This window comes from Neophocaena asiaeorientalis, unplaced genomic scaffold, assembly GCF_003031525.2.
Source record: "Neophocaena asiaeorientalis asiaeorientalis breed wild unplaced genomic scaffold, Neophocaena_asiaeorientalis_V1.1 scaffold84, whole genome shotgun sequence".
Classification (NCBI taxonomy): domain Eukaryota; kingdom Metazoa; phylum Chordata; class Mammalia; order Artiodactyla; family Phocoenidae; genus Neophocaena; species Neophocaena asiaeorientalis.
In genome coordinates, this window is record NW_020173656.1 from 2,443,930 (window position 1) to 2,467,566 (window position 23,637).

Sequence of the window (23,637 nt, forward strand, 5' to 3'; positions counted from 1 at the left end):
AGGGGCTGGCCTGCACCCAGGGCCAGAGAGCAGGTCTGGTGCCAAGGGTCCCAGGTGGGGACACCTGCCGTGGAGGGGCACCCGACGGGCTGGGAGGGGGTCAGCAGCCTGGACGAGACTTAAGGGGAGGGTGGCTAGATGCCCTTAGGAAACTAGGGCTCCTGCAGTGCACTATGTTTTCTCAACCCCCCAAATTTTCATTACAGTTTTCTCCTAACGTGCAGACATTTTTAGACCTTTGGCACTGAGACCATTTGCTCGTGAGTTTCCAGGAGTTGTATGACAATGAGCAAACAGAATAGGTAGCAAACTTTGAGTCAGCAGGGAGCCTTGTGTCCTTGGGGAAGGGTATGATCTAGAAGGAGAGGCTGGCAGGACAGAGTAAGGCAGAAAGTAAGACCTAGGAGGAGGTGAGATGATGGTCTGACACAGGGCTTGGGGGAGGGGGGCAGAGGTGGACACGGATTCCCTTACAGCAAACGGGACTGGCCCCCATCCTGCCACAGCACAGAGCCAGGCTCCCCACAAGAAGGTGACAGGCAAGGACATCACCAGGCCAAGAGGAGATTCAACCACCACCACAGCCCGAATGACAAGTACCGTTTATTAGCTACATGAATGGGCCCAGCCATGGGTTGAGCGCTGTCCCATGGACCGGCAGAGATGAGCACAGTCACAGCCCCTTCTCCACCCAGGAGTTGTGTCCAGTCATACACTCCAGCCGAAAGTCTCTGTATGGAATACAGGGCACAAGTTCCCTTCGTTGGGCAGGGCGTCTCTCCGAATCACAGATGGCCCCCTCTCGGAGCAGCCAACAGAGCAGCTGGAACGTTGTCAAATTAAATAAGCGACCACAGGAGTTCCCAGGAGCCCGGGCTGGGGGTTTCTGGTCCCAGCAAAGGTGTCTGAGAGGCAGGCCTTGGCTCCAGGCCTCCATGGGGCACATGGCCTCGGATCAAACAGGACTGGGGCCGACACAGCTTCATCACCATTTAGGAGACTGTCCTTTGAACTTGGCAACATGGAAATTTACATCAGGCCTTGTATATAACCTTGAATGAACCTACCGATCTCCAGAATAATTTCAGCAAAGACAAAAAACAAAAAAACAAACAAACCAGAGGGACTCTGGCCCCAGAATCCCTCCCCACGGGAAAGATGAAGGGCACAGAGCTTTTAGCCAAGTTTCCCAATATCATTGGCGTTTAGCGAAAAGGCTGGTCACGGCCACAAGACCAGCGCAGAAAGAAGCAAAGGCAGTAGAGTTCACGTGACTACTTTATATTAAAGTTTATTACATTTGGAAAATCTACTGTACAGGGAAAAACCCATTGGATTAAGCAGAGTTTTGCCAAAAGCAAAAGACTATCAACTCTTTGGAACATTCCTGATTCCAGCCCAGAGTCGGGCCACAGGAGCCAATCAAAGCGAACCTGGTCCTTCGTGGGGCAGCTCAGTGGCAGGTAGGGCCAAGACCCCTCTCGTCACCTTCCAGGAGAAAGTGTCCCCCAGAGATGGCATCAAAGGAAGGGCTTGGTCCACTCTCCTCGATCCCCAAGCCTGAGGCTCCAGGATTCAAATCTCACACAGGCTCCCCAGCATCCCAGCCGCTTGGGCCATGGCCCTGGCCCCGAGTTCAAAGAGGTGACCACCCGCGGCAGCCGGGATGGGACAGCCCACCAACAGGGCCACCCAACAGACATTCCATACCCTGTTGCACACGTGAGTGACAGACTCAACAGACAACACACGAACTAAGCCTATATGCTGGCTTCTGGATTTGGTTCTCCTAGTCCCAAAATAAAAAAAAAAAAAAAAAAAAAAAGTCTTCTTAACTCTGATGCTGTCTCCTGACCACAGATTAGGGAAGCAGGATGGGAGATAACCAAATCAACTTACTTAACTTACCTCCGAAGTAACAAAGTCTACTGGGCTATAAACAAAGAAACTAGAGGAAACATGTGCAAAAACAAATTGACATCTAAATTAGACCTCTCCACAAAACAAAGTGAATTCCGACAGAGCCCTGACCTCCTGTCCCTACCACTCAGCGGGACACACCCCCAGCCAGGCCCGCTGGTCTCTACCAGTAAGTGCTACAGACGTGTCAGCCCTCAGCCACAGCGTCTTCCAGCCATCCGGGTCCCAAGCAGCGGGGTCCCCTTCTCTCCAGAGTTAGGCCTGGGGACGGACTGCTCCGGTTTGGAGAAACTGAGTCAGCGTGGTGGGCTGCCAGGTGCCGGCTGTGATGGAAAGGTCGGTCATATGCGAGAAAGCCCTTGTGCCCAAGTCTCCAGGCAGAAGTCAGAGAAGCGGAGATGAGCCCTCTCCCCGGCACGCCCAGGACTCCGCGGGGAGGGGGCTGCCGGCGGGGCTGGGTGCGCCAGGAAGGTGGCGCGGTGGAGGAGGGCAGGGTCTGCAGTTCTTCACAGAAAAGGCAAGTGGGGGCCTAGCGAGTGGCAGGGGGAGGGGAGGGGCCCCCCCCCCATCAGGCGTAGAACTCCTCCTGTTTGCTGGGCTTCTGGTAGGCCCCGCCATTGGCTTGCTTCGGCTCCTCCAAGGAGTAGCTACCCTCGTCCTTCTTCTTCATCCGGTACAGCATGAAACCCACCAGGCACACAGCAAAGATGAGTCCCACGAGGCCTCCGGCAATGACCCCTGGGGCGGGTGGGGAGGACAGAGGCCAGTTGAGCTCGGCTGCTCCTTGGGCTGAGTGGCGGCCCCGCCAGAGCTAAAGACAGCCCCCCACCCCCCATCCTACCCACCAGAGAGAAAACTCACCTCCCAGCACTTCCTTCCTGTCCAGGAAGCCCTGCGAGGCCCCCGTGGCCCCGGGATCCCCTGGGGGCACATTCCGCTGGCCAGGTTCCACAGTGGCCCCAGCTGAGTTCTCCGCCGACACGTCAAAGGTGAAGTCCTAGGGGAGGGCAGGTATGGGATCAGGTTTGGGCGACCACAACGAAGGCTGCGTCCAGGTCCGCTCCCAGCTTCCCCGGTCACCTCTGCCATCAGCTCAGACACACCCCAACCCAGGCCCCTCTCGCCACATCGCACTGGACCCTGCTGGACTGTGGCAAAGGTATCCCATCAAGTGATATAAAGCCCACGTTTTTATGTGAAAATAAACAGGCTCATTTTAGTGCAAAGTGTAACATTACCACGATGCTATAAGACAAAAAATAAGACCTGGTGGAACTTTCACACTCGCCGCAGAGGCGTGCGCTTTAGGAAGCCCTCTCTTCGGGGATCCTGAAGGGCTCTCTTGCACTGGTCTCGTACTTAGTCTGTCCCGCCCTGGGCTCAGCCCTGGGGGTGGGAGAGGATGGGACCTCGGGACACTGCCTTCACGGAGGTGATTACGATGTGCTCACAGGGTGTAGGGGGTTGGGTGTGCCGCGTGTCCAGGCCAGTGCCCCCCACCCAGTGCACTGTGCCCCACCAGGCACTAAGGGCCACCCTACCCACTGGCCACCCGGCATCCCTGGAAATGCAGAGGACGACAGCGGGCCGACACCCACCTGCTCGCCAGAGCCCTCTCCTTCTGGGAGCTGGGTGGGGGCTTCATCCTCAGTAGCCTTCTCGGTGGTAGCAGAAGCTCCATCCTCCATGCTGGGAGCCTGAGGCTCGAGCTGACCGTGACCTGTGGGAGCTGAGGTCTCGTGGTGGTCAGGCTGCACGCCCCTGTGGGGATGGGAGGTGGCAGGCCCCTGGGCCACGGTAGCTCTGGCTGTCGATGCCCGGTGGGTGGTTGGGTGCAGCGTGGTCCCACTGGGTGGGTGGGTGGCCTCCTTCTCTTGGGCGGTGAGGCCAGGTTCCAGCTCTCCGAGGAGCACCAGCCCCCCCTCCTCAGGCTGCTCTCCAGTCGGCAGGATGGAGGTGGAGGTGACCGTGGTATCCGGGCGGCTGGGCTCTGGAGCCGTGGGCGTGGCCGTCAGGAGCCCCTTGTCCTTCCAGGTGGAGGGGGTCTGCTGTGACAAGGTGATATCTGGCAGAGCGCCTGCAGGGCCAGAAGCACAGCGTGTGGGGTGAGGTAGACCCCTGAACATCAAGGCCAGCCAAGCTCAGGCCATGAGGAAGGCCTGGCCGAGGACCCGAGGCTTTGACTTCCAGGCCAGCACAGCAAACCCTTCCTCCCGTGAGAAGCTGTTTCCTGGGGCAGAGCTAGCTAAGGCGAAACTCAACTTCGGAAAATGAACCAGCAAAGCTGCCCTTTTCTGCTGCACGTGCCTGGGGACAGCCTGGTCTCTGGAGCCATCTGGGAAGGGATCTTTCCTGCGACCGCTGAAGCCTGCTCCCTGGGGGGTGGGGGCATCCTTAGGGGCCGAACGCCATATCCCCGTACACACACCTCTCTGGCCCCCTCCCTGATCCACCTGCCCTCTCCCCAGCCTCCCAAGTACAGAGGCCTGTGTCTTACGTCCTAGCTCCTGGGCCCCTGCCTAGGCCACTTTCCCCAGGGATCACTGTAGCCCTCTTCTGAGGTCTAGTTCAAGAGCACCTCCTCAGAGAGCCTCCCTGACCACCTCTAGGCTCAAGGATTTCATTCCCCCAGGGAAAGGGGAAATAGGGAAGATAAAGGCACATTTATACCCCACTAGGCTCTGTGCAGCCTAATAGCTCCCAACAGCTTTATGAAGTCAAGATGTTATTCCCATTGTACAGCTGAGGAAATAGAGGCTTGGAGAAGTCAAATCACCTTCCGAAGATTGCCCAGTGAGTTAAAAAGAACACGAGCCCAAGTCTGTCTGCAGCAGGCAGCCCCCAGGACCTCGTGGAATCCACACCCTTCCCACCTCAACCCACACATGTTTTCTCCTTGCAGCACGGTCCCCATTCTCTTCCCTAGCATCACCCTTCTGGCCCAGCTAGGGGGGGCTGTCTGACCGCCACCCCCAGCCCATTCACCTGCGCCCGAGCCAGAGAAGCTGTCGGAGTCATCTCCAGAGCCATCCTGATCTTCGGGGGGCACGTTTACAGCCACAGTTTGCTGGAAAATGAACAGAAAAGGATATGAGTGGAGGTTTGGCTTGGGCCCTGCTATTGTGGGGTCCCCATCCTAGGTAGCTGGGTAAATCATGCACCCCCCTGCTCCCAAAACACACACACCACTACACACAGCACAGGAAGGAAGCCCTCGGCTCCGGGCTGCCCCTCGTTTCCCCGCCAACACGCACACACCCCCTAGAAGCTCAGTCTGCTCAGGGCGCCCCAGACCTCTCAGAGGAGCAGACAGACAACACCATTGGTAGGAACAGAGACTGTGGCCCCCCTGGGACCAAAGCCCACCCTACACTGAGAATCAGGTCCCGGGGGCCACTGACCAGGGAGCTTCAGGGTCCAAGAGTGGGGCTTTCAAGGGCCCCCCGGAACAACATCACAACCACCTGGCTCCAGGGAGGCCGCCTCCAGGCATGCTGAGCACCAGGGTGCGGACACCGAGGGCCCCGTGGCAGGGAGGGGCAGGGATGAGCCCGGGGGAGTGGTCTGTGCTGAGGCAGGCCTGGCCACAATGCTCCTTCCCACACTCAGCCTGTTTTCTCATCCACTGGAAAAACTGGGTCCAGACCCACTTGGGGAAGGAAGGACAGGACATCCATCAGCCTGGGGATAGATGAGGCTTATCTAGAAGGGACCCTGCACTAAGGAGGCAAACGGTCTGTGAGCCCGGGATGGGCCCTGTGTGCGAAGAGCGGCCCCAGGAATACTGCCTGCCTGGCCGAGCCTAAGAGGCTGCAGGTGCTGGACTGCAAACACGTACCCAGGCCCTGAAGCAGGGGCTGCGCCAGCAGGGCCAAGGAGTGGGACCAGGCGGAGGCAGGACACACCACACACAGCCGAGCTGGCCTGTGCGGGGAACCACCCCCACCCCTAACACTGGCTCCAGGACAGCAGATGGGGAAGGGAGGACCCAGCAGCCAGGTGGCAGGAAGAGTAGCCATAAGTATCGTGCTCAGCAACAAGACTTTGACCCAAATGACCCTGTGCTGCAGTCCCAACGTCAAGGGCCAGAACAAAGAACGAATGGAGAAGCAGGACAGCATAGCTCAGAGCACATGGGCTCTGCAAGCCCCCCTGACCTCTGCCACTTACTAGCTGCATGGCCCTGAGGACATCATTAAACCTCCCACGACCTCAGTCTTCCCATCTGTAAAATGGGGACGGCAGTAATATCTACATCCCGGGACTGTTGCAGAAGTTTAAAGAGGTTATGCATGAAAAGAACCTAATAGAGCCTGGTTCACAGTAAGGGTCCCACCACCAGTGGTGGCTGCTCTAAGTTGGGGAATTAAGAGCCACTCAGTCTGAGGAAGAGGATTCTGGGGCCTGTCTAGGAGGAGGTGGGGTGGAGGTTGGTAGGGTTTCAGAAGAGGGGGCAGAAGGGAGCCAGTTTACAGGCAGCTCTGTGCAGGCTTGTCAGAGGGCAGGCCCTGCCCAAGGCTGGGCTCCAGGGAATGGGCCTCCTCAGCCCAAGAGGCCTCGCCAGGTCCTGGCCATGGGCCACGGGGCCTCCCTCTTGAGTGCAGCAGGGCAGGGAGGGACAGGCAAGACCTTTGGCCTCCTGAGGCAGAGCTGGATCAGGTGGAGGCTCCATCCAAGGGCCCAGGTCAGAGGAAAGCTTCAGGAACGTGTAGAAACCGTGAGGCTAGAAATACCACTGAGCTTCCTTTGAAAGTACAAAACCCACACTATACCTCCTCCCCTCTCCACCGGCCCCCCGCCCCCCAAGAGAAAAGTTTTGGCCGCAGCAGGGCCTGTATGAGCTGCCACGGCCCATCCACAATGCACAGTCATAGTCCCTGGCCTCCACCTGTGCCTCAGGCCACATCCTGTCTGTACTGTCCCCAGGTGGCACTTCAAACACCTGTCCTGCCTCCACGGAGCTTCGGTGGATGCTGACCCTTGCCTCCCCAAAGCTTACCCCGTCCAGTAACAAAGAACACTGTCCCCCAGGCAGGCGCAGAGTGGGTACCCACACCCTAACATACCCCTGCTCCAGGCCCACAGCAGATGCTCCCAAGAGGGCAGCTTGAGGGGGACAAGCATTCAGGGGACACGCCCCACCCACACTCATCAAGACCCTCCTTCACTTCGCCCAACACCCTCACAGCTCTGGAGGAGACCCTAGGCGGCAGTGCTCCAATTCCCAGCCTTGGACAGAAAGCTGGACCTGGAGCAGGGGGCCAGGGCCGCAGCCATACCAGCCTCGGCCGTACACTGTGAAGCAGAAGCCAGGGTCCCCGGGCCCAGGCCCTGTTTCACAGACGGGGGCACTGAGTTCTGCAGAGAACACAATGCACCAGGACCCCGTCCACCTTGGAGGCACCTCCCAAGATGCAGGCAAAACCGGGGAGGCCCAGCCTCTCACCTACACAGAGAGGCCCCAACAGGTTAGCAGTTTCCCAAGAGAAGGGCTTCTCTCAGGACTAGGTAAGACTTTGAATCTGCCCAGTCCCTGAAAACAATTTGTTCCCTCATCTTATCTCAATCTTGTTTATACAACAAGCTCTTAAGCAAACACTTTCTCCCCTGAAACCAGCTCCCAGGCCTCAGGGCAGCCTCTCCCCTTTGGGGCTGGCTCTCCACCAAGGGGATAGGCTGTAGTGATCTCCCAGACCTCCAGCTTGAACCTCCAGTGACAGCCTCAGCCCTCCAGGGAGGAAGTTAGCGGAAACTGCTGAGGTTGAACTTGGCTCACCAGGTGCCAGCTGACTCTGGAGTTTGGGGTGAGACTTCCGGTTTCACCAGCAGGCCTGCTGTGCTAAGAGCCTGTGGTCAGCCGCCTCCAAGGCCCCATATGGGGCTCTCCTCGGCACAGCCTCTGACACTGTTCTGAGACCACACTGGCCACAACTCAGGGATGCCAGGGGTGGGTTGGCCCAGTTTGGAACCCACTTCAAACAGCCTGGGAAGACAAAGGCGAGCCAGCTGTACCTTTAATGGGGCCCTTTAACCTCTGTAAGGCCCAGGAAAATCAGTTTTTTGTACAACAAATCAAAAGCCATATGAGGGGGTCTGGATGTTCACACCTTTGGTCTGCTCAAGGCAAAGGCCAAGTTGGTCCTTCCCACACACAGCACAGATCCTGGAAGCCCAGGGCCTGAAAGGCCAAAGCCAAATTGTCCCAAATTGTTTTCAGGGACTGGGCAGATCCAAAGTCTTACTTACCTAGTCCTGAGAGAAGCCCTTCTCCTGAAAAACTGCTAACCTGTTGGGGCCTCTCTGTGTAGGTGAGAGCCTGGGCCTCCCCGGTTTTGCCGGCATCTTTCGCTCAGGTCGGGGGGCAGACACGTGGAGGCTGGGGGACAAGGAACACGAGAGGAACGGCCAGCCCATCTCATCTCAGCCACACTGGTCTCTGGGCCACACCTGGGGTGGTGTGAGGAGGACACCCCGAGAGAGGACCTGGGCTCAGGGGTCTGGCGGAGCAGGAAAGGGAGTGTGAGAGGAGGGAGGCCTTCTCTGACACTGGAAGCATTTTCCATCCCTTTCCTACCGTTATCCTTTGATTTGAGGCAGGCAGGGCTGAGATCAGCATCTCCCAGAGATAAGGGTGAGGGTCTTGCCAGTGGTCACCGGGCAGTATCTGCAGACTTGCAGGCAGTGTTTGCTCCCTTCACCTGCCATTTCTCTCCCTCCCCTGCCCCGAAGGACCACCTTCCCTGATGGTCCAGCTGTTTTAAGGGAAACTTGCCTAAATCTCCTCAATGCGCCACAGGCCCCAGGAGCCATGGGATGAGCATGTCATCCTCACCAAGTAAGAGTTCCTGGGCTTCCCTGGTGGTTAAGAATACGCCTGCCAATGCAGGGGACATGGGTTCGAGCCCCGGACTGGGAAGATCCCATATGCCGTGGAGCAACTAAGCCCGTGCACCACAACTACTGAGTCTGTGCTCTAGAGCCTGCAAGCCACAACTACCGAAGCCTGTGCGCCTAGAGCCCGTGCTCTACAACGAGAAGCCACCCATGCACCACAACGAAGGGTGGCCCCCACTCAGCGCAACTCGAGAAAGGCCCACGCACAGCAACGAAGACCAAATGAAGCCCTAAATAAATAAATAAAATAAATTTTTTAAAAAGGCAAACCATTAAAAAAAAAAAGAGTTCCTGACCCCTGCCAGCAGGGGAGACCAAGATGCCAGCCCAGCTTCAGAGGTGGAGACAGGATGGCATGGACAAGCAGGGTCAGGGCTACCAGGGGCTAAGGGTCTCCATCACCAGGTTGTCAGCCATCCCCAAGAGTGTGTCGGTAGTCTGTGGGCAGAGGGCTGGCAGAGAAAGCTTCAAGAAGGCAGCCTCAAGCCCACTCCTGCCATCTCTCACCCCACACTGGCCATAGGAGGGCCACCTCCATCTGAGCAGACCTCTGCCCAGGCTGGCCCAGGGGGCCTGGGGCTGTGTTGTAGCATCCCTCCAAGACACCTTAGGCATGAGCATGAAAGTTCCTTGGGAGGGTCACAAGTCAGGATACCAAGTGGGCATCTCAGAGATGTTCAGGTGAAGGCCTTCTAACTCCAGGCTGACTGAAGAGGTTGCCTGTCTGACCCCTGACCCCAGCACCCCATCAACCCGCAGCCATCGGATCCAAAGACCTCTGGTTTCAAACCCACACCCTGAATCACTGATGTGTTACCCACTGCTTGATCTAAATGATGGATAAACACAAATCCTTTAAAAAGCATTACTGAAGGGACTTCCCTGGTGGCGAAGTGGTTAACAGTCCACGCTTCCAATGCAGGGGGCCCGGGATCGATCTCTGGTCAGGGAACTAGATCCCACATGCATGTCGCAACTAACAGTTCACATGCCACAACTAAGGAGACCACCTGACACAACTAAGACCTGGCACGACCAAATAAATAAATTAAAAAAAAAAAAGGCATTACTGAGGTCACATGCCTAAGTACAATATCACGCAAGGCTCTTCGACAGTAAAGAGGGTAAGAAACGGTCTTCAAAGCTCAGGGGCCATCATCCAAGGGTTTCGGGGAGAAGAGAGGGTAAGAAACGGTCTCGTCTTGGCCTTGGTGAGCTCCCAGGTATAGCTCCCACTCCAGGATGCTTCTGGAAGGGGGAGCTGCACAGGATGGGGTACAGAGGGTCACCCCACTGGGGACGCTAGGGCCGGCAGATGAAGCCTCTAGCCAGACCCCGGAGAGGTTAGGACAACGCTCGGCCCTGAGTCACAACTTCGGCGACGCTGGGGCCTCACTGGTGTGGCAGCCTCCACAGCAAAGTGGGAATGGGAGGTTTAGGTATCTGTTGGTTGTAAGGCTTGGGTGTGGCGATAGAAGCCCTGACTGCCATGGTGGGAGCTCAGTCACTGAATCCACAAGGATAAAGAGCTGCCCCTTGTCACAGTGCCCAGGTCACAGCCTTTCCCTGTGAAAGGAGCCAGCCTTGGTGCCCGTGCTGGGGCTGAAGGCAGCAGGTGGAGGGTAGGGGCCCACTTTGTTCCATGAGCCCAGGCTGAGGAATCTAAAGGCAGGCGGGTCACACAATCACACCAGGATTAAACACCCCTCGTTCCCATCCCACCAAAATCCCACCCAACAGCAGGCATCCTCGGGAGGCTTAAATGAGATTCATGGTTTTTAAAAATCTTTTTTAACCCCCTCAGTTTCCTGGTCAGATCTACGGGTCTAAGGGAAAAGAGCTGATTCCCCCAACCCCACACAACTCTCAGGGGCTGAGGTGTCTGGGCTACAGAACCTCAGCCTTTGCCCCTGACCTGTGTATCAAGATGCCAAACTGGCCAAGGTGACATTCACACCATCACCTGCCTCCAGGCCAGGGGCTCTCTTCTTTGGGGTCCCTAAGCGTCACCAGGAGACTGTTGGAGATGAAGTCTTCCAAACTCCATCCCTGAGGCTGATTCAGTGGGTTTGGGGCAAAGGCCTTGGACTCTGCATGTTGCAAACTCCATATCCTGTAGGTGGTCTGCAGACTGCACGTGGAGAACGATAGTCTGGACAGGAGAAGGCCTCACCCAGAGTGGCCTGGGGGCTGGGGGAGGCAAGACACCCCCCGCCCCCACCAGCCCCACTCAGGTCCAGTGTTCAAAGAAGAGGTACCGAGTAGCCCCGAAAACAAGCCCTAGGGACAAAGTGATCCGAGAAAGTTCCAGAACATTCTCTCTACATTTCTGATACATCCATTCTCTAGTCAGTACACTGTGGCGCCTGCCCGGTCTGAGGAAGAGGCCTCGCTGCAGAGCTGGGAGAACCCCTCAACTCCCAGTAGTGCTAGAAACAGGAAACAAAGAAAAGCAACACTCGACTGTCCTGAAGCTGAGCTGAGCCTCCATCCTGCCTGCCCGGGGCCGAGCAGGACCTCCTCGATTCTCTGGGCAATTCTCATCCCGTCAGCTGGCCTGATGCAGTGACCAGGCTGAAACCAACGGCAGCCGTGCAGAGCCGCTGATGCCCTCTCTGGGGTGGGGGGTGGGGGGCACCACCAACGAGGCCAAGGAGCTGAGAGGGGATGGGGAGCTGCAGAGCCTCGGTGCCATCGGCCCGGGGTACCTGCCCGCCTAGGGGTGGCGGGGGAAGAGAATGTTACAAATACCCAACCCCCTCCCGTGGCCCACCAAACGCCCTGGTGCCCAGCAGCAGGGTGGCGTTTGTGACTCTTGCTTTCCCTCCTCGGGGGTATCATTTGCACTCCCTCCCTCAGCCCTTGCTAACACAGCCTAAGCACGGACCTTAGGGGCCAAGCGGGCCAAAACATCCTGGATCAAGGGTCTCCGGGAAGGGATCAGAGCTAAGGATGCCGGGGGAAGAGAGCCCTGACCGGGGGGGCCACCCCAGGCAGAGGTCCTGCTCTACTGTTCCCTTGCTGGGGGACCTGCCTCTCACTGGACCTGGTTCCCGCCTGGACAACACAAGGGGCTTGGCTGAAGAGCCCTAAACCCTCTCAGGGTTCTGACAGGCTAGGCTGGGCCCTGCGGCCCCAATTCCTTACCAGTGAGGCCAGAGTGGCGTGGGGGTGATAAACTGGCCACCGACGGCCATGGCGGGGTGGGTGGGAGGGCAGGACCGCAGCCCAGGGCCCAGGAAGACGCTGGGCTCCCCCTAGCCCAGGAGATCACGGTGGTGGCAGAGAAATCACTTCCTCTTGAACACCGCTTTCCTCACTTGGGAGCTGCCAGGGAGGCCTGCCGAGGCCACTGAGGAGGCCTGGATCTCCCGGCTTTGGCCTCAAGACCCTGAAATCTTCCCCCCACCCCCTCTACTTCCAGGAGGGAGGGGCCCCACTGGTGCCTCGGGGCAGCATCAGCATTTCCTGGCCTGACAGGCATGATCATTTATCAGCTTACCAAGAACTAAGTCAGGCTGGGACCTGCAGAGGGGTGATGGGTACAGCTCAAGGCGGGAGGGGCCCGGGAACAGACAGGCAGGGAAGAGGGGGCTTCTTCTGCCCTCACCTTGAGAACGTGCATCGGTGAGGGCACCCGCAGGTCCCCCTGAGGAGGAAGACCTTTCAGGGGACCTCCTGGGCATGCACCCTTCCCCCCATACACACACACAACCCCACCTCAGCTGTTCCCACCCTGCCCCTAGGAGACAGACTTCACTGCTCTGGGGGATTCCAGGACAGGGCCAGGGTGCAGGGCGCCATCCACACTTGGCTTAAAGACCTTTTGCAGCAGCATTTCCCAGGGCACTGCACGTCAGGGCTTTCACAAGGGAAACCCGAGGTCAAGGTCATGGAGCCTTTCTCCCTTGGAGTACCCCAGGGGTCAGGCTTGTGCTGAAGGAGGGGGGATCCTGGCAGCCAGCTCCAGCCCCGATGCCCAAGCCAGGTGAGAGCTGCCACCAGCACCCCCGTACCCACCCCTCCGGAGAGCTGGCGCCTGCCTCACTGCCCGCGTGCCGAGGCTCGTCTTAGAACAGGCCCAGCTGAGGGCTGGGTGTGAGGCCAGGAGCTGGAAGACCAGTTCCTCTGCTTTTCCCCACCTGCCAGAACCTGGGCCGGGCAGGGTAGGATTCCACTTGGGCGTTGAGCAAGGCCGCCTGGCCCGGCCCAGCCAGCCTCTGTGCCCAGCACTGTCCTGGGAGCCAGACAAGGGCTGGCCAGGGTAGAGTGACCAGACCTGGTACTGGAAAACCTGGGCTCTATTTCCAACTTACTGGATGACCTTGAAGAGACCTTGCCTCAGTGCACCACAGGGGCTTGGCCAAGAGGTCGCAAGGGGGGTCTGAGTCCCGAGTCTGTGGGTGGTGACTCAAGGCCCGCCCTGGAGGGGCAGCTGACCACCAACATGGCACTCAGCGGGGGGAGGACCCTCAATGGCAAGTGGGGGGAGGGGTACTTGATCACAGTGACTCGGGGTCACCGCTCCCCGCTTCCCAAGGGCATGATGGCCTCGGCAGGCTGCTGGAGATGTCCCACATCAAAGTGCCTCTGGAGATGGCAACTGTCAACCCGCGGGGACAGAACGAGCAGCCAAAGCCCCCAGAGTCTCTCCCCCACCCCAGCCCTGGCTGTCCCAACGAGACAGCTAAGGCCAGAAGCTCAGGCAGGATCCCCATGAGGGCCCCTGGAGCTGCTCTCTAGCTGATTAATCCCCAAACTCCGCCTGGCTTGGGGGCCTGACACGTCTGGCATATGGGCTAAATAAAGTGTCTTCAAGTTTCAAGGAGGCAGAAACTTGCAGCTTTTGACACACCTGCAGCCGCTGGTCAGGGCGCCAGCTGTATGTATGTGGAGGGAGGGGGAGAACTTTATCCTCCAGATCTCCCCAGCAGTGTCCGTGCAGTTACAGAGTATCCCTTTTAAGATGAAAATGCCGCTGGGAGGGCTAAGGGGTGCTAGTCACTCACACTAGAGCAGAAACTAGCTCTATGGGGGACGGGTAGTTTTGGAACTGGGGCACTGGGGATGGGTAGGGGTTTTGGAAGATGGGAAAGGATTGCTAAAAGGAGGCTGAAAGATGCCAAGAGCAAATTTTTTAACCTGTGTCACAATGTGGCTGCCAGCCAACCCCATACCCAAGAAAGAATGACAAAATTCCCTTTGCTCCTGCTTAAGCCACAGGTGTACATGGCTTCTCCTCCCACGTCCAGAAGAATAATGGGCTAGTCTGGGAACCTGCCTCTGGGATAAAGTACGATTCAGACGAAGTAGGCACTGAGACTGCTGGAGCCCAGACAAAGACAAAGAAAGGTCAGAGTGTCCTTGAAGGGGTCCAGTGGCAGAGCAGAGCTGGTACTTTCCGGCCTGAGTGATGGAAGGCAGAATTTCCTGTGAAGGCCAGATCTGAATAGGCTGGATTCCCAGATTACTGGTGGGACCCCCGCCAATAAGAAGCAAAGCAGCCTGGGCCCCTTCACTGTCAGGCTGCCCTCCTCCAGTGGCTTCCTGATGGCTAGAAGGTTCGCACAGCTTCAAATGCCCGGCACTGAGTTCCCAGACCCTGGCAGCCTCTGTACTCTGCAGGTGCTAAGGCAGTTAAAAGGAGGACCATGGATGCAGCCCCAGTCTTATGAACTCAGAGAAACCCCAGAAAGGGGAAGAAGCCCTAACACCTGCCCAGGACTCAGGACAGTCATGGGGCGCAAGGAAAAACCCAAGGACCTGACCTGGGCTGGGGAGGGGGGGAGGGTGGTCACTTGAACAATAGAAATCTCAGAATTAGGTCTTGGGGGGAAAATAGTAATCACGGCTAATACGTCTTGAGTACTACGTGCCCGGTACTAGTCTAGGCACTTTACCTGAATGAATTCATGTACACCTCATGATAACCTTAGATTCTAGTGCAAACCCATCTTACAGATGAGAAGATTGAGGCAAAGGGGACGAGTCATCTGTCCCAGGGCACACAGCCACTGAAGTGCTTAGAGAGGGGGTCTGGGGCCAGGCAGTCTTGCTCCAGCAGGTATGCAGTTAGCCACCGCATCACAGGGAGGACTGCGGGCTCTCTGACCCTCAGGGAGAAAACAGCCATCATTTCCACTGGAGGCGGCACAGGAGAAAGTGCAGAAGGAAGGAGGACCCAGGGGTGGGGCCCTCCCCCTCCACCCTGCAGCCTAGCCCCGCTCCCACTCCAGGGCACCCCTCGGTCTGCAGTTCTGGGCACAGACCATGGGTCCCCCACAGCCAGGGGGGGGCCCTGCTCAGCTGGCCTGAGACCACCCCCCACCAAGGTGCCCCGGCATCTAGCTTCACCGGGCCTCTTGCCACTGCTTACCAGCCTAGCCCACACCTCCTCGGGGCAGGAGCCGGCCTCTGGCAAAGGCTCAGGCGAGCAAAGCCCGGCCTGACAGGGAAGGCTCGTATTTCTGAGAAGGGGCCAAAGCCGTGTTTGTAGGTCCTGCGACATCAGCACCCTGGGGTAAGACCAGCTGGCCATTCACACTGAGTAACGACTATACAGGTCAGGTCAGACTGTGCCCCTCCCCCCAGCCACAGCCACAGGGGTCTCTCCCCAGGGGACTCCCTAAGCAGCGTCAGCCCCAAAGCTCTCCCAGACTTGCTCCTCTGAGCCCAGACAAGGAAGAGGCTCCCAATCACACCATACAGGTTATTTCACAGGATCTTTTCAGAAGCCCTCCGAAGCAGGACTTTAAAAATCCCATTATACGTGTAAAGAAACTGAAGCTTCGAGGCAGGTGCCGAAACCTGCCCAGGATGCTCTGGGGAGGAAGCGGTGGAGCCTGGTAATGACGTGGGCTGGCCAGACTCCACGCCCTGTGCTCTCCCGGCCTCCGCACAGCACCTCTCTCTGCGCCAGCCCCAGGTGGGACTAACCAAGGCAGACCGACCTGCCCGTTCTGGGTCCCACCTCGCCTGCCCAGGCCCAAGGTTTCAGGACCCCAGACGGGGCCCCAAATCCACTCCACAGGCAGGCAGACTCAGACATCCAGGCTCGGGCTGCCGCCACTACCCTGGGAGGAGAGCTGGACCAGGGCATCCACTGGACGCCCAGCCCCTAGATGAGACTCTGGAAGGACGATCTTGTCCCACAGAGGGGTGGAAGGGAGAGGGGGTTAGGCTGGGGGCTTTCTGCTATTCACACAGCTCACAGAACCCAGGTGGCCTCAGCCACTCCTTCAGAGTCACCATGGAGACCTCAGGGCCGACTTCCTGGCCTGAGCCCTCCCAGGACTTTACAACAACCAGGCCTGCCCCAGGGAAACTCTGCACCTATGCTCACCCTCCAACCCCTGTCCCCTGCTCCCCAGTGCCTGTGGGGGGCAGGGAGGAGAGGCAGGGGCCGCACCCGAGGATCTCAGCTCAGCCCCAGCGGGCCCATTCTCCCAGCCCGGCAGGCCCTGGCCAGCCTGGAGGTCGTGCTGCCCAGGCCCTCCCCCCACGGCATCCTGGAGGAGTGTGGTCACCAGGGACAGCAGTATGGCCCCCAGCGGTTTTCTCCGGGAGAAGCTGGAGTGACCTCAGCCTCCACTATAGTCTCAGAGGTTCCTGAAACACCTTGCAAGCCCAAACCTGACCACATGTCCATCCGGGACACTCCCCAGAGATGGGACTCCAAGGCCCCGGACAGTGTTGTGGGCAGCAGGGGTGTTGAGGAGCTCCTGGAAAGAAGAGCCCCTGCCAAGGGACTGACACAGTCAAGTCCCCAGACAGGTCAGACGCGGCCAGGGCATGAGCCGTGACATGGGAACAGCAGTTCAAGTCCTCAGGTCCTCCTGAGGCCTCCCGGGGCCCAGCACGGGCTAGGAGCTGGGGTGGACAAGCCACCTCGGCCCTCCAGAAGTTCCCCCCCACCTCCCCACGCCCCACCCACCCTGGGCCAGGCCCCAGAACCCCGTCACCTAAGCCTGCTGGGGGCAGAAAGCACCCAACGAGGGCCAGCATGGCCACAGGAAGCGTCAGGTAGCCCAAGCAGGAAAGGTTGTGAATTCAACGTCCCGTGGTGGGACAAGTCCCTGCACTGCTCCGGAGACGAAGGGAGCCCAAGAGGGGTCCCAGAGGGGGACTGGTAGTCTCCGCCACTCCCGCTGCCTCCACCGGGGGGCCCCCCGCCCTAACACAGAAAATGCCCTGCCTTAGGCCTGAGTTCCTGATGGGAGGGGCTCTGGGATGAACCCTTTCTCAGGCTGGATGACCTTTGGTCGTCACTGCCCCCATGGCCTGTCTGCGCAGACCGACCCTGCTGTCTGGTCCCAGTAATGGCCACCCTCTCTTACACGCGGCCCCGGACCAGGCGTGGACCCTTCCCCACCTGCTCAGGGCTGTGCGCAGGGCAGGCAGCCAGGCTCTGGGCTTTAGATCTGGTCGAGCCAGGTAGGCTTCCCAGCCCCCCACGCTTGCGGCAGAACTCTCCAGAGGCAGCAGGAGCAGAGGCAGGCCCCACCCAGACGCCACCAGCCCTGTGACACAGCCGCGAGACGTCACCAACAGCCAAAGGCGTGACCTCGCCTCTGCCTCTCAGCCGCACTCCCATTTCACACGTGGACCCACTGAGCCCAAGAGAGGCCCGTGCCCAGCGTCACTCAGCGGTAAAAAGGGTAGGGCTGGAAGCCAGGCCCCCGAGCCGTAGTCTTGCCTCACACACAGTGGGCTCAGGGACAAGCTGGTTGGATGAGTCTCAGGGGAGGATCTGTGGTCCTGGCACCACGATTCAGCCGATGAGCGGAGCGATAAGCACGCCTGCCTGCCCCACTGCCACAACCTGCCCGCCGCGGCTTCTGTCCCTGCGGAGGAGCGGACCCGGGGCAGGTGGCCAGGAGGCCTGGGCGTGTGCAGAGAACATCCCCCGGCCCTCACCCCCAGCCTGACCTTGCCCAGGGGCCTCCATACACCTCTGGTTCCCATACTGAGCCCTAAGTCCACCTCTTCCAAGAGCAGCCTGCCGTGACTCCCATCCCGCAGATGAGCCCTCAGGCAGGCAGTGCCCCTCGAGTCCCCGGAGGAATAATGTTGGAGGATTCTGAGCCCCCGCTAGGTCCCCCCAGTGCCACCTTCACCCTCCCCAGGACAAGGTCTCTTTGCAACCACACGGCTGCTGGAGCTGAAGCAGGTAAGGGGGGCCCCTTGAGTGCACAGGGGAACTGAGACGCAGAGGGGCGCGGACCTGCCCAAGTCACACCACGGAGGATTAAACCGAGACTAGGCGGGACACGGGTCCTAGCCACCCTCGTCTGTAGGAATAACTTCCGCAGACTCTTCTAAAGCCCGGGATAGAGGAAGAGCTGCAGTTAAAAAGGGAGGGAGGGAGGAAGACAGCTTCCTGGTTTCTGAGGAGGAAGTGGCAGACAGGTGGTGACCCGGTTTCCCAAAATCTCAGACTGCAGCCTAACCTGCGGGGAAGCCCAGTGGGGAAATCGACAGGCCAAGCAGAGCCCAGTCATAGCTGCAACCCATGCAGCGTGTGCACGCACACGCGGCCTCTCGTGGGGCTGCAACCCTCACGTGAGTCACTGGGCAGAGGAGTTTCTTCCAGGGCTGCAGGCCAGAGGCAGAGCAGCCTCTCCATATAATAAGGCAGCACCACAGAGCCATAAACGCGGGAGAGAGACCCTCAAACCTTCCCCTCCTGATCCGACGGCCCCGAGCCCCACGACTGCCCAGCGCCTCCACAGCCTTGAGGCCCTGCCAGAACCCCTGGCTCCCCAAACCCACAACGGCATGACAGGCAGCAGGACCCTTTCCAGAAAAAGCTTAGACCACTCTGGCCCGTGCCACCCCTCCTCTGCACCGCTCCCCCGCAGGGTACCAAGCCCCAGGGAGCTGACCAGGTACCCCTGCCTTGGACCTGGAAATGCAGGGGACTTTCTAGCGCTGACTCCCCACCCAATGTCAGCATCCCCAGGACAGGCAGAGGTGGTAACACCACACAGATAAAGCTAGCCCTTCTGGGGGGCAGTGGAGGGGGCTCCCCACATCCACCTGGAGCTGGAAGTTGCGTAGTTGCTGAAGTGACCCCGAGTGCAGGGTCGTGCCTCCGGGGGTGAGGGGATGCCCACACGCCTGCCCTCTCCCCGCACCGCCAGGGCACTCATGGCCGTTCAGAGGGAGGTTCCAGAATACACGCCCAACCTCTGCCGAACAGCTGAGAGGGAAATGACACCGCACGGAATCTGTTCCAGGGTGCAGGATCCTGGCGCCTAAAGCCCTCTTTCCACAGACTCCGTTAATCCCCTTCCCTCTCTCTTAGACACACTTACGCAGGCCCTCAAGGGGCGGCTTTCAACCCAAGACTCCAAAATTCGTTGTTGAAAAGAAGGAGGAAATCAGGAAATTGTTTGTTCTGTAGAAATCCCAGGGTTCCAGCACTTAATGACAATTCCTCATGGGGCTGCTCCTGAAGCGGCGGCGGGACCTGGCATTGAAGGGGCCGGGAGGTGAGCCCAGCACAGGAGCCACGAGTCCTGGGTTCTGGTCGCCCCACTGGGGCCACGGTGCCCGGCTTCGAGGCTTAAAAAAAGATCTACTAATTCCACAAATGTCTCCCCAATGTCCATGATGAAAGTCAGTGCAGGCTGGTTGTTGCCCTGGGGACAAGCACAAGGGCAAACCTTGCTGGTTTCAGCCAGTCTCCTATGCTGGGTTTGTGGGGGAGACTTGCCAGTCCTTCGATTTCTTCACGCCACACACATACGCACACACGTACGTACAAATCCTGGTTCTCCCACGTCGGCCCCTTGTAGGGGCTCACCTCTGCAGGCCTCATCCACAAAATGGGTACAATGACATACATGGTAAAGGTTTGGGGTAAATATGAAATAGGGATGCAGGAAAAGCATCGAGCACCCAACAGCAGGCACTCAGTTAAAGGTGATCCTAATTCTATTAACAGCTAACTTTCCTCTGGCGTTTTCATTACCAAACACTTTCACACCTTCATTATGAAATGAATACGCAAATCAAAGAATCAGGACGAGGAGAACAGGTATGACGTTCTCTTTACACAGGACATCAAGACTCGGCTGTGAAGTGACTCGCCTGAGACTACGTGGTACATTAGTGGCGGAGCAGAGACCCAATACCGGGGGCTCCACCTCACCCAAAGCTGTTTCTGGCCAGCCAAACAGTATGGGTGCACTGCCACCCGAATAAGACACAGTGTGAAAAATAGAGACAGGGCCCAAGCTAAGAAAGAGGGCCCTTCGCAGTGGTTGAGAATCCGCCTGCCAATGCAGGGGACACGGGTTCGAGCCCGGGTCCGGGAAGATCCCACATGCTGTGGAGCAACTAAGCCCGTGTGCCACAACTACTGAAGCCTGCGTGCCTAGAGCCCGTGTTCCACAATGAGAGAAGCCATTGCAATGAGAAGCCCGCGCACTGCAACGAAGAGTAGCTACCGCTCGCCACAACTAGAGAAAGCCCACGCGCAGCAACAAAGACCCAACGCAGCCAAAAATAAAGAAATTAAATTAATTAAAAAAAAAAAAAAAAAGGAATGAGGGCCCTTGCCAACCAGGATTTAGACGGAGTTAGCCTTACTGGGTCCAGGCTACCCATGACTGACAAGTCATTTACAACTTCAGCCAGGTGGAAGAACTTGGAACATGGGGTCATCATCAGGTGCTTGCTCCAGAGGTCACTGACATCTGTTCCCCTAGGGAGCCCATAAGCACCTCCCTTGACAGCCTCTGTTATTCTAGGTACTATCAGGACACCACAGAGGTCATTGCTCACAGGTGAGACCCTTACTCAGCGCTGAAAACTCTTGTCTTAGAAATAATTCTAACAAATCTGACTAGCTTCTTAGTACTGCTGGAGAAAAGTACCAGTTAGAACTGAACTGAAAAGCCGCTTGCTATACTCAGGCCCACAAATGTCACTTTTGGCTGCTATCAGACAGGGATGGAAGAGGAAAAAACGCAAACCAGAATCCCAAGTGCACCAACAGAAGGGCACCAGGCCAGAGGCAAAGTGCTCTTCAGAGCTCAATAAACCCTGGAGACAAACGCCATAACCTAACATGGTGACAGCTATGAGGACCCTGGCATCCAGAGGTTTAACTATGCTTAGCAGTCTTTCGTTAATAAAGGAAGGGAAATAAATATTTCAGAGTCCCGCCCAAAGTAAGAATATTTTTGAGGGTAATAAGGATTCTTAACTTTCTGAAAAAACCTGGATACCAAGGATACCTCATTCTCAAGAGACTTCAGAATCCAAAATTCTGCGGCAATAAAAAAGATTCCTCTATAAACTACTCCAAAATTCAAGCTTTTCATTAATTCTTTCCAGGCTCCTCTCCCTCCCTTTCTTATTTCTCTCCCCACGAATCTGGGTTAATGAGGTTTTATTGGAACCCACTATGAGCCACAGGTAGAGACTTAAACCAGCCCCACCCTCCCTGTGGAGCTCAAGCCAGGAGTGACATCACCTCCAGAAGGCTCCAAGCCCAGGCAGAGGAAGTTAATGCCTCCCCCAGCCCCACCCACTCCGCCAGGCCGTCGGGAAATGTCTCTACTAGCCCCCATAATTAAGGCAAAAAGGGATTTTCTGCCTTTCAAGAAAGAGAAGAGAGAAAGAGAGGAAACAGCAAATAACTTTCCAGAACAAGCAATTTTTCTTGCGTGGCAGAAACAAAAGACCATGGGAATCTCACACACACACAACCATGCGGAAACCTTTTTAGACAAACCTGTTCTCGTCTCTTGGGAGTGGTTTTGAGCAACCTCCTGCCCTAGCAGCCTTCCCTTGTCCAAAGTCAGGTGCCCAGGATCATACCCTACCTCACTGATCCCCAGGGGATTCTGACCTGCTTCCCACTGGGGCCAAAGTGAACCCTGGGAGAAGCCAGATTTCTGCAACCAGTGGACACCTCCTATTCCAGCAAATCCCACTGCCTTATTTCTTTTAGTAAGAGGGCTCTGGGAAGGTACTTTGTGCCCCCACTTTGAACCAAATATGGACAGCCACTATAAAAGGGAGAGGACAGGGCTGGGAAAGAGAAAACAAGCTAAACTTAATAAACAAACAATCAAACAAACAAAGACCTAAGTTCTGAGCCAGTGCCTGACCCCAAAGCTTAGTGCTTTCAGGCTCAGCTCAAACACCCCCTCCAGGAAGCCCTCCTACCACCACAGCTCTAATGAGCCTCCCTCCCTTCCTCGTTTCCCCCTTGAAACTCAACTGCCCTGCCTTTCCATAATGTATCACATTTTCTAGGGTAGAAAAAAAAAAATGCAGCATCTGCTTCTTCCCAGCACACAGAAAAAGTCTGGGAAACGTGGCCCACAGAAAATTTCTAATCCCATCTGCCTCCCCGTGTTAAAAGGTGCTCTGGGATCCCCGCTCAGGAATGCCAGCCTCACCTAAGGCAAGCAAAGGAACCACCACCAGCACTCCTGATTCTGGCTGGAAATAGGCGGAGTGCTGCTAAGGCCCCATCTTGTGCCTGGAGAGCGTGCGGCAGCCGGGAAAGGCCAGGTGGGCCAGGGAGGTAAGCCAAACACCTTCACCCTCTTCTCCAGAGTACTAACTGTTGGTTCAAGGTGCAGTCTGAATGCCACAGAAGCCATACTCTTCAAGAGTGAAGGGGAAGCCAGATGCCAACTTCTTGGACCTAAAAGCCAGGCGTGCTATGGAGACCCAGCTCAGAAATCCTGTCCTTCCCCATGGCTCCCCCAGATAGGGCACCCCACATGAACACTCCAACTCATCAGCAATTCAAGCGGCATTAGGGACCCCTTCCTGGACTCCAAAATGTTTCCAAGCATAACAGTCACCTGGGAAGCAAGGAGGGCACTTCACAGATCAGCCTGAAAAGCACCTCACCTGAGCCAGACCCTGCAAAATACCGCAAGGCTCCCAATAATTGGGAGCTACTATTATTATGGAGGGACCCGCTTTCAGCGGGTTGGCGTTGCTGCGGGACTTGTCCAGATAATACATTATAAGCGGAGGACCGGAGTACCCACGCCCGGCAGCCGCTCCTTCCCCTCCCACGTGCCTCCTTTTGCCAGAACTAGGGAAGTCGAGCCGTCCAGATGTGCTGGCCAGAGACTGCCACTTCCGGCACGGGAAGAGCCCCTCGGTCCGCACCTCCCTTTTTCATCCCGGGGGATGGCCGACCCGGCCCGCGCGGAGGACCCCGGGACTCTAGCAATGGGTGTGGGGACTGGGGGGGGGCGGGGGTGGACATGACCACCCGGCGGCCAGGGCTGACACCTGGCGGCAGCCCAGGTCCCAACCCATATTAGGGACGGCGCTGCGGGGCGGTTCCCAGGAAAGGGTTACAGGGTCCGAGAACAAAGCGCCCCCTTTGGGGAAGGCGGGCCAGCGGACTGCGGCTGAGGCGGGAGATCACTTTCTGGGGACCCTCGGGATGCTCTTTGTCGGCCAGGTCCCTCTTCAGAGGGGACTCACCCCTCGCCAAAGGTGGATGCTGGAGTCCTACCCAAAGGCCTCCCCCCCAGCCTCGGGCTCCACATTTGTCCCCCTTTTCCTCCAGCTCCACTGGGCGGGCCAAGGGACCCGCCTTCCCTCGGCGCGGCTCCAGCACAAAGCCAGGCCGGGGGAGGGGAAGAGCCATTCGCGGGTCCACTCTCGGGGAAGCTACCCGCGCGCCGCGGCGGTGCCCAGCGCCGGCTCGCGTCCCTCCCCGGGCAGCACAACTTCAGCAGCCCAGAAGTTGGGTTCTTGCGGGTCTCTAGCATTCCGGGGCCAACTTCCCGGAACCTCCTTCTACCAGCTCGGCCCGGCTCGTCTCGGGCAGCC

The 23,637-nt window shown here is 57.8% G+C and overlaps 1 protein-coding gene across 1 annotated transcript in view; it reads right to left on the reverse strand.

The window, feature by feature from the left end:
- Positions 1–585: 585 nt before the first annotated feature.
- SDC1 (syndecan 1) overlaps positions 586–23,637 on the reverse strand; it is a 23,973-nt gene continuing 921 nt past the window's right edge. The window contains exons 2-5 of the mRNA XM_024747826.1: positions 4,906–4,987; positions 3,519–3,997; positions 2,782–2,917; positions 586–2,658 (exon numbers count right to left, since the gene is read on the reverse strand). Coding sequence (XP_024603594.1) covers positions 2,489–2,658; positions 2,782–2,917; positions 3,519–3,997; positions 4,906–4,987 — 867 coding nt within the window. The 3' untranslated portion in view covers positions 586–2,488. The remainder of the gene's footprint in view (positions 2,659–2,781; positions 2,918–3,518; positions 3,998–4,905; positions 4,988–23,637) is intronic.